The sequence below is a fragment of the Podarcis filfolensis genome (assembly GCF_964270895.1).
Source record: "Podarcis filfolensis genome assembly, chromosome: 5".
In the NCBI taxonomy this organism is placed as follows: domain Eukaryota; kingdom Metazoa; phylum Chordata; class Lepidosauria; order Squamata; family Lacertidae; genus Podarcis; species Podarcis filfolensis.
The window spans coordinates 61,593,309-61,610,487 of NC_139608.1; the positions used below are offsets into that span (position 1 = coordinate 61,593,309).

Below are 17,179 nucleotides of genomic sequence, written 5' to 3' on the forward strand. Positions count from 1 at the left end.
GCCTGCCAACCTAAACCCAATCCCAGCAGCAGTGTGCGGCTCATAACAGTGTATGGATCTTGACAAGGTACTAGTCAACACAGCAGGGCATTCCTCTTGCTTCCAGCTCGAATCTCAGTGAGCCTGATCTGTTTCTGACCACCTTTCTACCACTAGACTGATGGAAACCTAGTTACATTAAATCATCCCTGTGGGTGCAGGGAGGCAGCTATGCTGCATTGTAACAGTCCCTGGAATAAACTAAACGTTTCTAATTGATCATTTGAGTGGGTTTGGTGAACCCAACCTGCTCTCCACTCAACTCTAGTGACCTCAGAGATGAGAAATGCCCTCTACTCCAAGTGCCCAGCAACGTGGCATTCACTTAGATCTCCTCATAAGGTAACATAAACCTCTGTGTGTATACCATGCCTCTTCAGCGAGGGCCTACTACTCATGAGCATTTCCCACCCAGCATGACAAACACGTCACTAGTGATGGATGTCAAGAATGTTCCAAAAGGGGGAAAGGTCTTAAATTCCATGCAGCGCTTGAAGTTTGTGGGTGGGGAGAAAAAAACTTAAACAGTCTCATTTCAAACAAAGCCATTCTCACCATTTTTAATAACCATGCATATTTGATAGCAAGTTTGAGTTAGTACATTCACACTTTGAAATAGCTACGGCCCATTAGCCATCACTACCAGCCCACCAGGGAAAGAATGTTGCCAGTAAAGAAAGTCAAACCTTTCGTGATTATGGCTTAATATTAGTCATGATGACATTCCTTCAAAAAAATGTCATGATATTCTCATGTATTTGGCCTATTTCTAACCGAGGAGTGGGGAGCCTGTGGCCCTCCAAATATTTGTTGGACTGCAACTCCCATCAGCCCATGTCAGCATGGCCAATCACCAGGGGCAATTGGAGTTACAGTCCAGCAACATATGGAGGGCTACAAGCTCAAAACTCAGCAGAGGCTCTCATGGGCTTGAGATTGCAGTTGTTGGATAAAAATGAAACTGCCTTTGCTAGTATCTGCCTCTCCCAGCTCCACAAACAGCTCTGGCCTGGATCTAGTGACATTTCACAGTATTGGTGTAACTGTTTTCTGTACAGCACTCTGAGATGGTTCTATAACTATTGGAAAGAAGAGGGGTACTTTTAGATTCACCTAAAAAGAAATGGGATGGCATCCCATGTCATCCTGGCTGCATGGACATCACACGTTTATAAGCATCTGACTTCCCCCAGAGAATCCTGGGAATTGCAGCTTGGTGCTGGGAATAATAGTTTTGTGAGGAGTAAACTGCAGTCCCCAGGATTCTCAGGGAGGGCGAGTCATGTGCTTTAAATAGGTGGTTGTGTACACAACCTCTACCCCACTTCAAGCACTGAACCCATGCAAATAGCAAGAGATACAATTATTTTTAACAATTTGGCATTCATTTATTATGAAATCAACATAATGTAAAAGTTAACAAAATAGCATCACCTAAAATGTGATTTGTTGCATTTTTCTCTTATCTGTGGTTTTCAGGTTCACAAGTTTTCTAAACAGCCAAGGCAGCCTAGTCATTCAGAAGCCTGAGTCTTGAAACCTAAGACAACTCACAGTTCTATTGTGGCCAGGGCTTTTTTTCAGGGGGAACTCACAGGAACTCAGTTCTGGCACCATTCAGGTGGGTGCCATTCCCATTCTAAGAGAATGAGGGAGGTGTTCATGGTGAGTTCCAGCACCTCTTTTTCTAGAAAAACAGCACTGATGGCAACCAGACCTTTCATGACTAAAGAGCTTTCAGAATTTTAGCCTAGATGCAGTATTAATTAAATTATAGATATATTTTTACAATCAAAAGTGGCATTTTATTACCCAAGTCTAATTAATTAAATTCAACAGGAAATAATGGTGGGGCAGGCCCAAGTTTAAAATGGGACAACACCATAGTACAAAGAGTTCAACCTTGGCTTAAGACTTGGTCCACTTGAACTCATCCACTACTTGGGTTTAGAGCTGAATTATTTAGCCAAGTTTGCATATGCCAGCTGTGTCTACACAAACCACTCGTCTTTCTTTTGTATATTTATTGTACATTTTACCACAGCTGTTCTTCACTTCCCACAGACCCTTGGTTCCACGAACAAGTCCATTAAACTAATTGGCTGTTCTTCTCATAAGTGAATGTTACAGGATAGACAGGCTTCCTCCATACCTGCCATATTGTAACTGTGCCAAGATTTCATTCTTACGAAAGATCTTTGGAATTTCTTATTCAGTAAAATGAGGTCACACTTCACAGAAGTACACAGTGTGTTATCTATCTTTTTTAAAAAATAAATTGGAGTCAAATTTTGGCATAATGAAATATGTACTGGAAGGATTTTTTTGACAGTCATGTTTACTAACACAGCAGTACTTCTCTAGAGCAGCTTTTCAAAAAGAAAGAAAGAAATTCCAGATATTAATTACTTTTCAGAGCCACACTTCAAATCATCCTTCCATTAGTGCCATGGGTTGTTGTTTTTAGTTTTGTTTTTTGTATATGAGAAACCTTTTAAAGTCTAGTGTTGCCATGGAATATTTAAATATGGATTGTTATTAACATTGGGGATAATTTGATGGGCAGGATCCCTCAAGTCTTTGAATTCCCACTGTGAAACTGTAGGAAACAAGCCTCTCTAAGCATTAAGAAATATGCAGCTAACAAGAAAGTACTTATCCAGTCCCAACCCAATGGGCTCAAATGCCCATAATTTTACAGTGACACTTTAGAAATCACTCTGTAACCTCGTATTTTGGATAAAGTAATGCCTTTGCTCCGAATAAGAATATTAAAGGACAAAATGTGCCACTTACCACCCCAGTAATTTTCACTGCAGCTAGTCATTCTGCCTACATCTAAGTGCCGACACCATTATTGGGCTTCAGCTTGCTGACATCTGGTCCCATCTGGCTCAAACCACTTAGCACCAAAAAGTAATCATATACTTATACAAGAGCTTTTGGCATCATGTTAAACACCACCTTTACTCAAGCCCACAATCCTTTATTTAAATCAAAGCAATAGCATTTGTTTAGCAAGAAGCAATGTAATTATACATCAGTATTCATAGAGAAAAGACACCCGTCAATTAGTAACCATACCACAAGCTTCCCTTGATCTGTGTGGAGGAGTACATAGAACACGTATTTGGTTGAGTTGGGGTCAGCTGAATCGGGATAAAGACTACTGCCTGATACTTCCAGTCTGGAGCTGCCCAGTAATGTTTGCTGCATGGTGTATGGATTGATGTAAAAGAAAAACCAAAGCAAATGGCAATGGTGGCTGCAACAGTGGCTCTTGACCCAGTGACAGATGTGAAGCTCAAGGGACAGTGGCAGAGCATTCTGAATTTGTATTGTTTGTGGAACCAGCCTGCTAGTTTTGTGCCTTGTGCTTTGAGCTATTCAGCAGTGGAACAGACTTCCACAAGAGATGGTGGGCTGTCCTTCTTTGGAGGTTTTTAAGCAGAGGTTGGGTAGCCATCTCTTATGTATGATCTAGCTGAGATTGGGTTGGACAAGATGACTCTCAAGGTCCCTTCCAACCCTACAATTCTATTCTTCTAATTATGGGACACTGTACACATAGCCTTGATTCTGAGAAAGGCTCCTTTCCTCATCTTAAAGCACTTACAAAATGTCCCAGACCGTTGCAAGGCATTCTCAACATTTTCAATAGTTTTTATTCAGGTAACATTAGGTGCTGCTGGTAACATTATGGCGGTTGGTCACCTTGAATAAGTCAAGCTTCCAAAAGAGAATTATGCAGCAAGTTGCAGGATCCATGAGACCAGACCCCCAAAATCTCTACACCACCTTAAATGCTATAGAAATCAAATGCACAATATTCAATTAAGATAACAGACCTGTGCATGTCTGCTCATATGTAAGCCCCATTGCGTTCAGTGGGACTTAATCCCAGGTAAATCAGTAAAGGAGTGCAACCTTAGTCTGTGTTTCACCTTCCTGATTCAGTTGTGTCAATATTACCTGTATACCGTATTTTTCCGTGTATAAGACACCCCTATGTATGACGACCCACAATTTTGAACATAATTTTTAAATAAAAAAACCTAGTCTTATACATGGAAAAGTACGGTGCAATACATTTTCTTCAACACTGGTTTGTTGTTTTTTTTGTAACATGAAAAATACAATCAAATGTGACAGTTTATGTACAGATGCACTAAATTAATCCTCTTTCTTTTAACTATTCAGAGGATAATGACATCTACACCTGACTATCTATGTATATTTAATATGTGACTTTCTAAATAATAAAGACAGGCTTGTCAGGTAAATACACCTCTACAATGTGGGAGATTTTTAATAGTAATAATAATAAAAAATGCTGTGAATTCGTAATAGCACACTAACAAGTCACTCTATGCATTTCTTTCCCATGGTTCAATGTAATCCAAACCAAGATGTGCAAAAATTTCTTCCTCACTTGCAGCTTTCAGGAAAATTTTCTGTAAAAATAAAAAAGAGAGCAGCATAAGCCTTGGGAAAGTAATAATTTTTGAAAACAAAAAACACACATTTCTATTTGAAATAACATTCTTAGCCATTTTATAATCCAACCCTATAAAATGTCTACTCAGAAGTAAATCCCATCAAATTCAATGCAGTGATTCCCAAGGAACTGGGTAGAGAATCACAGAGATACTACTAATCTCGATCTCATCAGAAAGAACCAGAAAATTCATCATCATGTTCTTAATGAAGGGCCATCCTTTTCTGGACCGACAAATGAACTAACTTTTCATAGAGTGTGCAGAAACGCAAAAATACAGAGGCTTCACTTTTCTTTATGCTTGTAATGATATTTTTGTAACTCAGGATCAATTATTTGTGTCTGCAGGAACTCTCTCCCTATCTCAACTGAGCAATTATTTCAATGAATATAAATATGACATTTATGGTTGCTAACATGACCATTAACTACACTTAATACAAAATGGCTGTTTTGCAAATGACTTCTGTCTATGAATTGCAGTGCTGTATTTCTCATTCTGGTTTCAATTATCAATAAGACATGTGAAGCGTGAAGTGAATGATCTTCGTTAACATTTTAATCAATGAATCTTTGTTAGTGCACCAGGATCAGATTTCAAAACCACCTTTTAACTCATAACTTGTTTTGGCTTTGTTCTATTAATATTGCAAATGTAGCTTTTCCAAAATGATTTGACATACAAGAGAAATCTTAAATTCACAAATTATCTTTGCTGAGCACTTTTTCCAAAGTGCCCTTCATTAACTAGGTTGTGAATGAATGGCATACTGGCTGGGAAGGTGAGCTATAAATATATTCAGTTAAATACATTTATAACCCAGAGCTGTAGGGTTTCTACTTTTTGTTCCCACTGGTTCTGATCTTGCTATTCTACCAGAACCATCCCCCAAATATTTTTTATTTGCTTTTCTGTTATATCTCGCCATCAACACATACTCTGTTACATTCATGCACAAACCAAAAGGAAGCACGATAACATAAATATAAAACATAAACATGTAATAATAATAGTAACATATATATATTCCTCCAAGCTGTTTAAATCCTATATATCCTTACTTTTACTTCCCTTCCACCCTTTCCTTGGTTTCCTATCTACTATTGTTTTAACTGTGTTTTCTTGTTCTTCTACATTATTCTCATTAGCTTACATTGTCTCATGTTGTAGCATATACTGCTATTTGTTCATCCAGTTATGATAATTTTCTTGTTATTATATTTTGTTCCATATAATCTATATATAATATCCAGTGCTCTTCAGACCAGGAGCTTTGAATCACTGCTAAATTGAGACATAAGGCAGCCACAAATTCTCCTACGCATACCTGTTACCTACCCCAACCATAATAAATTGGGACAGTTGTATTACATAGGATCGAGGAGGAGAACAGAATGCAGGATTGAGAATGTGCCCAAGTCTCCCAATGAAGTAGACGTTTTAAAGGGAAAAGGTGTCTCTCCAACATGCAACCTGGGAGCCCCGAAGCAAAGGATGACCTGATAACACGCTTCACATGTTTGACGTCTCGTGAAATGCGCATCAACATTTAGGCATGGCTTACATGACCTTGTGCTGTGATTTCACTCTGAGATATAAAATGTTTTGATGGACATTCCGTTCTTCTGCATCTCTAAACAAGTCTTTGAGCTTCTTGTAAATGGCTCCTAGAAGGTACTCAATAAAATTAAATTGCCCTGAACAATCTGGCTCTGTACGTTAAACGTTAAGTGCTGTGCACAGCTTTAAGAAAGATTGAAATTAGAAAATGTGCACATTCAGTCCAATCTCTCACCCCCTCTCTGTCCCTCACCTGTTGTCCCAACTGCCTCCTCCTTGCCTCCACCTGCTTTTCTCACCCAAGCCCTCCTCACTCACAAGTTTAAGTGGTGCCACTTTGAATATAGAAAGTGATAAGAATGTGACAGCAGAAACTGGGATCTCAATGGGAGAGGGAGAGGTGACAGCTGGAGCAGAGCACAGGGATCCTTCCTAGCACTAATGTTACAAATCTGAACCCAAATATTGCCCTTTGTGCACAGCCTTATTGAAAAGGAAATCATAGAATTCTATGATTTCCTTTTCAATAGGGCTCTGCACAAAGGGCAATAATGAAACCATTTCTTCCTGAAAGCACTTCAAGATTCATGCAGGGGGTCAATCACAATAAAGATGAAGGAACAAAGTGGCTTCATCTGCCTATTGTGCTCTGAAGGCTGGGTCTTGCAAAGTCAATAGCCATGAGTAGCTCAGATCATAATGGGAAAAGGGTATTCTGTTTGTAGAAGGCACAGAGACACTTTACGCACAAAGGAACTTCACCACTGGATTTGGCTACTTGGAAGAAAATCAGCCAAGAAGAAATATGCAAGAGCACACCGAGAAAAACAAGGCCTCCCTTTCATACAGTTGAGTTTGGTCTTCATCCCCCATTACCGCTAGCTTGCCCCCCTAAGAGCAAGAAAGCAGTGCCAGTAGAGGCAGTTCTAGAAGAGGAAGGATATTTTTCTTGCCCCAAACACAGCCAATTCTGCTAAAAGGAGAGGCTAAGGCCTCCTTCTCTGTGGAGCACACAAAGAGGCACTACCTCACAGGCATAGGAAAAAGCCAGACGAGCTTGGTTCTGACCTCATCTTCCTCTTCCTATCTCCTCCCCCCCCCCATCATAACAATGAGTACTTGCTACGGCTGTGCCAAATCCCAGATCCTGATCCATTTCTTAAAAAACCTTCATACTCATTGTCTTTATTACATACACAACATACAACATTTTTCTCATGCTCCTCAGGCAAAAGGCAGCTTACAAATGTTAAGATAAAGCTTTCCTGCTCTCTGGCTTAAAATCTTAAAGGCATGACACAAAAGGAAAGAAGGTTGGGAGAGGAGGAACAAAGCAAACTCAGGCACTATTTCTTAGTTGCTGAGTTCTTGTCATGGCCGGATGGAATGGAAGGATTTCCATGGAGATGAGGAGCCAAAAGTTGCTGGTCTTTCAGAAGAGCTGAGGGAGAGGCCCTGCAGTTTCTCCTCTCTCCCTCTTCTAGAGCCCATATATTGTTGTTACCATCTCAGCGGACACAGCATGGGGCTAAGAGAGCAAGCTACAGACTGGGAAGTCTCTGGTTTGACTCTTGCCTCTGCTAGGAACTTGTTATTGTTATGGATGAACATTAACTTGTACCCCACTTTTATGTAACAAGAGACCCCCAAACGGCTTGCAGAACACAAAGCAAAACCAGCAAGGCGAGTGAGTTGTGCACAAGAAAATCCTGATCCAAACTGAGGTGATTTTGATTGAGCTTGGATTAGGATAAAGCAGGCTGAGGTGGCCCTGGATCACCCTGGATCAGATCAGGAACACCAAGAGCAAACCAGGGCTGCCAAAGAGAGGTCTATGTCTGGGAGCAAGAGGTAGGGGGGAGATGCATGCAGGCACCCTCAGCCACATGTTTAACCAGGATTTTCAAGCCTAACCAAAGACTATTCCCGGCCCCTGATTTGGTTCGGAGACCAGATCCAGCTTGGCCCCAAATCTCCATGGCCTCTTCAAAGTGTCTGATCAGGTCCTAAATTGGATCAGGAGATCATATTTGCAAGAATATGATCAAACCCACGAAGAAATGCTGCTGCTTCCAACAATGATATGTGGTTGAAATCACATGAATGGATACATTTGCTCAAAATTCATAGTAGTCTAAGAGGTGGGGGAATAGCCCATGTCAAATATGCCATCATAAGGCAGGCACCAGAGAAAGTTTTACACTTGTAAGGAGATAGATGTACCAGAGCTCAAAAGGTTCTATAAAGTCAAGAGCCCACTGATATTTATTGAATGTATCAGTACACTTGTGCAGCCAATCCCAGAAACATCGCCACAGTCCATAGAGGTTTTTCTTGACAGACCAACAGTTATTACATGAAATACTTGTAACTGAAAGCCATTTTTTTGTTATCCCAAAAAGCCTGTGGAACAAGGAACAAAACACTCTTTTTCAGGGTTCAACTTGGGTCCCTTTTTCATTTATTGTATTTCAAGTAGACCCTACTCTGAGCTTACATGTACTGCTGGCAACTAAGATGGGCAGAATCAGAGAGGATGGGGACAGAAAAAGAACTTTCAGCTAAATTAACCAAAAGACAGATGGAAAGTTTCACACAGAGCAGTCAAACTGCCCTCTTGTCCATTTCAATATAAAATATTTTTCTTTTGAAATTCTATATGCTGTTGGGTGGTACAGATTCATATTTTGCCACCTAAAGCTGCACATATTCCTCAGGCTACAAACCACTGTGCATTTGTCTTAAAGTCAATATTCAGACTGCACATTTCTCAAGTTACAAATGCAATTATCACGATCAGTTCATTGCTGGAAATTGCTAGGATGGATTTTCTATCTGAGACAAGAACTTCAGTTTTATGTAGATGAAGTGCCCGATAATGAGAGACACTCTCAAAGGAGCTTTTTTTTTTAGTCCTAGCACCATGAAAATTGGCGGCATGTATTGCAGCATTAACACCAATCCATCTGCGTATTCTGATGTTCTCCATCCAAGCTTCTGATTCATTCATATCAAGTCATTCCGATGCAGAACTTGGACACTTCCTAATTTATGTGGGGAAATGCAAAAAGCCATTGGCGTCCGCATTATCACAAAACAGGAGAACCACATGTACAATGTAATATCAGAACAAGGCTTAAGTCACTAGTCAGATGCAATAAACTCAATGCTTGTTAATTAGCTCTCAGAATGGTTTGGATCCAGAGAGCCAATAAGGCAGGCATCCAAGGCTGGAGGAAATGAGCCCAGGAAAACAGAATAATCACCTGGGCTGTGAAACCAAGCAGAGCAGAGCAGGCTTGAAATTCTGAAGCACACAAAAAAAGGACACAGGGTGAAGAAGAGGAGAAAACAGGATGCTGGACTAGATGGGCTTTTGGTCAGATCCAGGAGGGTTTCTCTTACACTACTGGCATCAGCCTCCACTCAGGCTTCTTTCATGCTCGTTCTTTTAAGATACCAAGGAAGCAAGGATTCAGCAACCATCTCCAGGTAAGTCATTCCCACAGGAAGTGTATTGATTTCAGTACATTCACTTACAATGGCTATCATCCTTAGCATTTCCTACATTGTTGAACAACATCTGGATAAAATCCAGTGGGGGTGGAATCCGGTCTGGAAAGATGTATTTACCTGGTGCCTTAGTTCCTATGAGCTAAAATTCCACTGAGTGTAGCTTTTGGGCCTCAGAGAAAATTCAGCCTCACAGCAGTGATTCATATCAATGCAGTGGCATATATTCTTACTCATTAGGAATCTGCATAGTCCTTTTGACTTTTAAACAAATAAATAAATAAAAGTATAGCCCACCTTTTGGAGAATTTTCCACGAGTGAACAATAATATTTAAAACATTCCAATAAAGCACAAATTATTTCTTCCATGGAAAACGTTAGACAACTCTATCACCCCTTACTAGACCCATATATATGTGGATCATAATTTCACTTTCAACAGACTTATTAATGGTAGTGTGCAAATTATAAGAAGTATATATGTTATACTTTAATTACTATTTTAATGAGTCACAGTTAATGGGGGGAGTGTAAGAGAATGAAGATAGGAACATGATCCAACCAAGATCACATGCACTTAACTCTTCAAAAAGTTGCAGTCAGACTTTGAAACCCATTGAAATTAAAAATGTTCAATTTTGGCTGATCATATTCCTAATCTTTTCTTCTGAAAGAATGCCTTGAATGGGAAATGTAATCAATAAATACATTCTCAGGCTCAGAGAATACTCACCTTCACAATATATAGCCATATATATATATATATATATATATATATATATATATATATATAGCACAATATATAGCTTCACAATGCAGGTGTGATTCAGGTATATATAGCCTTCAAATACAAATGCCAATTGAATGCTGAGCCTGAAACAATGATGTCCTTAAGTGAAGGTCTGAGCAATGCCAGATGCAGAAAAGAGTACAGATTATTTTATGCATTTAATCTTACACAGCAGAAGAGATATATATTGAAAAATGGCACACACACCAAAAAGGGAAGTTCAGGCAGGAAAGGCCATCACAAAGGAAACATCTACCCAAAACTAGAACTGATTTAAAAAAAAAAACCATACACACACATTGCATTTGGAATTTAATATTCCTGGGTTTATGAACTTGCAGAGTTCCAAACATTTAGCAAAATGGAAAAGCACCATAGCACTGGATTTCTCTCAAAGAATTAAAAGATAATTTGGTATTAAAGTAAATTTTATAGCTGTTTTTTTTTCATTAAACCCCTCAGCTGTGTGGCCAATTAGTCAACCTTGGCAAACAAGCCTTCAGAAAGATAGCCAAGTTGACAAATGCCATTCTGTAGCCCATGTCCTGCATCATAGCCCTAAGCTTAGTTTAAAGTAGAAGTCCCACTGAGTTCAATGGGGCTCACTGCCAGGTAAGTGAATATAAGATTTCAGCTGAAGTTCTATAATAAGAATGGGTGGTTGTGTGTGCCTAGAGCAGGGGGAGCCAGTGGTGCTCCACAGATGTTTTGGATTCCAGGTAGCATGGCCAATGGTCAGGGACTATGAGAGTTGTGGGGTGGGCACATTAACCTGCTCCAGAGTCAAAGGTTGGGTAACAATAAGGCTGAAATGTATGTGGGGCTTAAACCAGGCCACAATGTTATTGATTACAAGGTATCTGGATTCAGGTAGGTAACCGTGTTGATCTGACGCAGTCAAAATATATTTAAAAAAATTAAAAAATTGTCCAGTAGCACCTTAGAGACCAACTAAGTTTGTTCTTGGTATAAGCTTTCGTGTGCATGCACACTTCTTCAGATACACCAAAACAGAAGTCACCAGACCCTTATATATAGTGGGAGGGTGGGGTGGGGTTTTTCTCAGGAGGGTGGTAGGAGATGGGTGATTGACTCAATGGGTATGGTAAACCTGTTGACGACTGACTGTTAACGACTGCAGGAAAAAGCAAGGGATAGTATGCAAATGATTAGCATATGTAATGAGACAGGAATCCAACATCTCTATTAAGACCAGGTCTCTCCATAGTTTTCAGTTTAGTGATAAGTTGTGATTCAGCAACTTCTCTTTCAAGTCTGTTTCTGAAATTCTTTTGTAATAAAACAGCTGCTTTGAGATCTTGTATTGAATGTCCTGGGAGATTGAAGTGTTCTCCTACTGTAGCTGGAGTTTGCATTTGGCAAGACAGCATAGCACTGTGCCACAAAACTGTTTCCACTGCTAACTGGGGTCTCCCCTGCGTTTGAGATCCTAACCAATGTCATTTCCATCACAAGGGGGGGGGGGAGGAGGCATAACCAATTATCAATCATCCCCTTTGTCTATCCACTGTGCTGTAAAGGGAGATTCCGTTCCACATTATAGCATGCAAGATAGGGAAGCCTTGAGCAGATTAAATTAACAGCAAAGGCAACACCAAACATCTCCCCAACACCAAACACTCTTGAAGGTTTCCCCCATTCTTAACATTGAGATATTTCAGGAATTACATGCAGTCTTTTATTGCTGTCCAAAGAAAATTAGTAATTAATCAAATGGGATGTGCTTGGTTCATACACTTTTGACTCCCCCCAAAGATGGGTAAATCAGAAATGAGTTTGAATGGACTGAGTGATCAAATGTCAGCAAAACAAACACTACAGCACAAATAACTGGATGCTCATCTTATTGACATTCACGTTTCTACAAATCCCAAAATAGCACTTCTAAGTGATTATTTTCTTGTTCCTATCGATTTCAATTACACGTCCCCCAGTCCCATGAGTCTGCAGCACTTGGCAGCATCTTCCTAAAGCGCTCAGGATTGCATAATCCTAAATAAAAGCACAGAATGGAATATCCTACTGAGGAGGCAGAGGCACACTGGGTTGGGGGAGGGAGAATTCTCTAGACAAGGCAATATCATGGATGAAAAATTAGGCATGGACTCAAAGGTATGTTGGCCCAACAGCACAAGCCAACAAGATGAAAATGTTCTTCTCAGATATTTCACTGCACAAATATTAACATCAATAATTAGTCTTCAATTGAAATATTGGGCGGAACTACAGTGGTACCTCGGGTTAAGTACTTAATTCATTCCGGAGGTCCGTACTTAACCTGAAACTGTTCTTAACCTGAAGCACCACTTTAGCTAATGGGGCCTCCTGCTGCCGCCGTGCCGCCGCTGCACGATTTCTGTTCTCAACCTGAAGCAAAGTTCTTAACCTGAAGCACTATTTCTGGGTTAGCAGAGTATGTAACCTGAAGTGTATGTAACCTAAAGCGTATGTAACCTGAGGTACCGCTGTACAGACTTCCCCAGTTATTACCCATTTTATTCAGTTGCAGAGGATACAACACAGATTAAACAGCTGCAACATCCAGTAAGACAGATCTAGTGCTTCTGTCTATAAAACTGAGTGGGAACATAATTTGATTGGATCCCCATGTCATATATATTGGTCTGGCTACTGCTCAGGACTACTCATTTGATTACCACTTATTATGGAACTTGCCTATTCTCTTTTCCCACCTCTATCCCTTGCTTGCTTTATACATTCTAGCTGAAATCTAGCTTTGTCTTGTATCATTTATTTTATGCCTTTTAGATTAGCAAGCCCTTTTTAAAAAACCAGATATTTTAAAGGTTTCCATTGGCAATCTGTAACTGACTGAGAACTACATGAAAATTGTGTCAGAAAACCAGAAATAATACAGAGCTAGAGTTTTTAAGCAAATCTCCCTGCTTTGTGAAGAACAGCACCTTCTTCCTCTAGAAGTCTGAACAGCATAAAAAAAAAATTGAGAAATTCAGATCACAAAGGCATTACTAATACCTTGGGATGTGAATTAATGGATGCAATGCTGAGTTAAACATAATGCAAGTTTGTGAATCAGGTTGCAGAAAGCTCTACCCAACTTCTTTAATGCTAGATGGAATACAAAATATTTTAGTAGCAAGTCTAAACACTATTGTTTCTACTGTATCTGAGATGATGCTTATTATGATGACAATGATGATGTCGTAACATTAATGTGCATGGTGCCATACAGAAAACCAAGAAATACGTTTCTTCCCAAGACGATTGCAATATCACTTTTTATCAAATTTATCTTTACTGATACTCATTTATTAAATGACATCAGTATGAATAACTTACTAATGAAGAAAGTAAAAGATTCCTGTTCAGAAGCCATCTTAAAGCATACATACCTTCGTCTATTTCATAGCTATTTGCCCAGAAGTTATACTGGTGTGCGCAAAAATTGTATCCAATTATTGAAGCTTATTTGCTAAGTGGGTGATGTGACAGATTTGGGACTAAGTTCCTGATCTTCAGAATGATTAACGGGTTGGGAAAAAAATGGGTCTGTTTAGCATGAACTGTGGCTTAGTGTGAGCAAGCAAGTGTGCTGGTGTACAGTGAGAAAATCACAGCCACTTTGGTGAGCCAAGAACAAACCTTGGTTACAGCTTGTGGTTTGTTTGGAGGAAGATCAACTACAAATCCACGTTCTGATGTAATGCCAAGCCAAACCATAGTGCAGCAGCACCAGGACCAGAGGAAGAACAAAATGGCAAAAATATTCTCACCATGCAGCAGCACACTTGCTAAAATTTGGCTTATTGTTATGTGCAAACTGGGTCAAGTCTGAAAGGGCAAATGAGATAACGGCATGAAATTTGTGTTGGACGGGAGAAGAGAAGAGGTAATTTTGCACTGTATTGTACATGAGATATTTATGTATGTTCACTTTGATAAAACAGGCTCCAGGGGTAAACAATTTGACATGCCTTGGGCCTTATATTATACAACGAATGTAAATTCCACATTTAACTGGCATTTTGTTGTAGAAATATTCGCATTACAGTGCATGCTTTAAAGATCTAATCTATCCTTAATCCAGCTACAAATATAACGACAAATAAATTAGATGGAAAACCATCACTCTTTGAAATGACATTATAACAAACTCTGATTGAACAAGGAGTTTTCCGAACATAAGCCACTGACTCAAAGCCCTTGAGAAAAATCATGAGGAACAGTATTAAAATATGCAGTGGAATTTATTCTAAGCAGTCTAAGCATGAATACACTTTGAAGCAAATATGAACCAGAATTATGTACCCTAGTTTCATTTGATCATTGGACAAGTTTTAGAATCATAAATTAATGAAGCCCTATATGTTTCTATAAATGACTTTTTTTGTGATATCTATCCTATGAAAAAAAATTACCTCTAATGTGCTTATTAGATAAAACTGATTTATCAAGCAAATGTTGGAAATAACAAGTATTTACAAATTGCTTGGCAAAAAATATTGCAAGCACATCAGGTTTAGTCCCCTGTTCCTTTGGAATGATCATATGCTCACCATATTTATATTATATTGTTATATAATCCCATGGGCATAGTATTTCCCTATGGGAGGATGTGGTGTCTGCAGAGGAATTCCCATAGAATGCAATAGAGCTCCATGCTCCTCCCTCTCAGTACATATAGTGCAGCAGATGGTTATGAGAAACTTGGTTTAGAAGAGGTGGATGACTGAATGGGAATATGGGGAGTATGTGTAGGCCTCTCATTCCCCCAGGCAACTCTGGTCAGCTGACTGCGCATGTGCAAAGTTGGAGGGAGAAGAAATAAGCATACAGGAATCCTTCTGCATGTGAGTTTATGCAAGGAAGAATTGTGCCCCAAATCCCATGTAAACTAATATATCTGATGAGAATCACCTTTTCCTAAGTCTGGTACAAGTTGTGTGTAAAATCCATGGCCCAGTCTAGCTAGGCTCCAAGTGCATGCACAATCAGATCCCAGACCAATACACAATTGTGCATGCAAACAGATATCAGACATGCATTTCCCCTTTCTAGGCCAATAAGCCAGGGTTGTGCATGTTCAATTGTTCAAAGAAAGCTGGAATTCCAATGGAAGGGAAAGCACACGGCTTCAGCTCCTGCTTCTTCACCAAACATCTGATGGGCATGTTTTTAGCTATTTCTTAAAGGTGAAGCCCTAGTGTAGGATCAGTAGATGCCACATAGAAGGCTGTTCTATGAGAAGGAATGGAAAGTTTAAGATGTGTTTATTCAAAATATTTATGCACTGCTTTTCACCCTAGTAGATTCCAGGGTCATGTACAAATCAATAAACAAGTAAACAAATTGATAAAACATGGACCAAAGATAAAGACGGTTGCTGTCTTTCTCTCCAAACCAATGACAACATGTCTGTGGTACAGGACACATTCATACTCATGGGATACTAACTCTGGACATTTATATGCACTTAAATTCTGTTGAACTCAGTGGTGTAGAAGGGTACAAAATACTGTACTGGATTGTGCCCATGATCATGATGAAATTATCTAACCATTTTTCAGAGGTAATTTATCATTTCAGATAAATTACCCCAAAATGCCAACTGTGACAAGACTATTAGCACCTCAGAGCTTCATAGCATGTAGATAAAGGAAAGCATAGGTAAAACATTTTAAGATACAGTATTCATAGGAGAGCTACTGTTTTTCTATAACTCTGAAGCAGTGTTTTAGTTAGCTATTCTACTTTATAAGCAGCTTAGAAAAGACTGTCCCTTTACAGCAAAAGGCTCTGAGGCTCTTTAAACCAATCTTTATCAGAATCCCCTTGGTATCAACACGCAGCAGCAAGCTTTAATTATACAAAAGTTGCTCGTGGACCTCAGAACGCACAATCCATTGCCCCAATACAGTCAGTTGTGTGTCCCCATGGTTCAATGATATCACAAACACCATAATATCTGAGCCAATGGCAGTCATAGCTGGCTGCGTTGTAAAGGGAATGAAGGCTCACTGTGACATGTGAAAGCCTGTTGCAAGCCCCAAGTGAACTGATTTGGTTTTATTGGCGTTAAAGAATCACTTGGCTGGAGTGAAAACGTGGCAAGTAGACAAAACAGAAGCAGAGGCTCTTATAAGAAGTTATACTGCCCACCACATTGGTGGATTTGTCAGCTAACAGGTTGTCAACTGTTAGATTTGTGTTGTTAACATTTTCACAGTTTCACAGGTGCTTCTATCACAACCTTTTGTGCTGAACATGGGATTTCTATGTTTTTATCCTAAGCGAAAACGCAACAGCTAAGAATTCTGTGTGCAAAGTAATTTAATTAGTTTCAGATTTAAGTGGATTTGTACATTGCCCATGTAAAAGTGACCTATCAATTATGAATCTCTAGCAATTAAAGTTACCAACTGGATTGCTGTGCAGGAAGCTTTAATATGCAAAACAATGCATGGTCATTCTTTTCTTTTTTTGGAGGAAGAGCTGAGATTATCTGAGCACTTGATTTCTAAAGCAGGCCAGGTGCAGAGAAAAACAAATTCCCAGAGTTGAATGCAAAATTGCTCTTCTGCCCAGAGAGATAAAAGCTGGGGAAGCACTTAGTAAGTGAAAGAATGTGCATCTGTTTACAATGACTCAGTGTTTAATTGTAGTAATGACTATGTGAACAACACCAATCACATTGGAAATCAATATTATAAATTTGGAATCTTTATGTTTACTTTATGGCTAATCCAGTCATTACTGCAGACATCTAAAGCAAAC

At 39.4% G+C, this 17,179-nt stretch overlaps 1 protein-coding gene across 1 annotated transcript in view; it reads right to left on the minus strand.

Moving 5' to 3' along the window:
• Positions 1-4,256: 4,256 nt before the first annotated feature.
• Positions 4,257-17,179, minus strand: part of DNTT (DNA nucleotidylexotransferase) — a 97,211-nt gene continuing 84,288 nt past the window's right edge. The window contains exon 11 of the mRNA XM_083617025.1: positions 4,257-4,493. Coding sequence (XP_083473151.1) covers positions 4,407-4,493 — 87 coding nt within the window. The 3' untranslated portion in view covers positions 4,257-4,406. The remainder of the gene's footprint in view (positions 4,494-17,179) is intronic.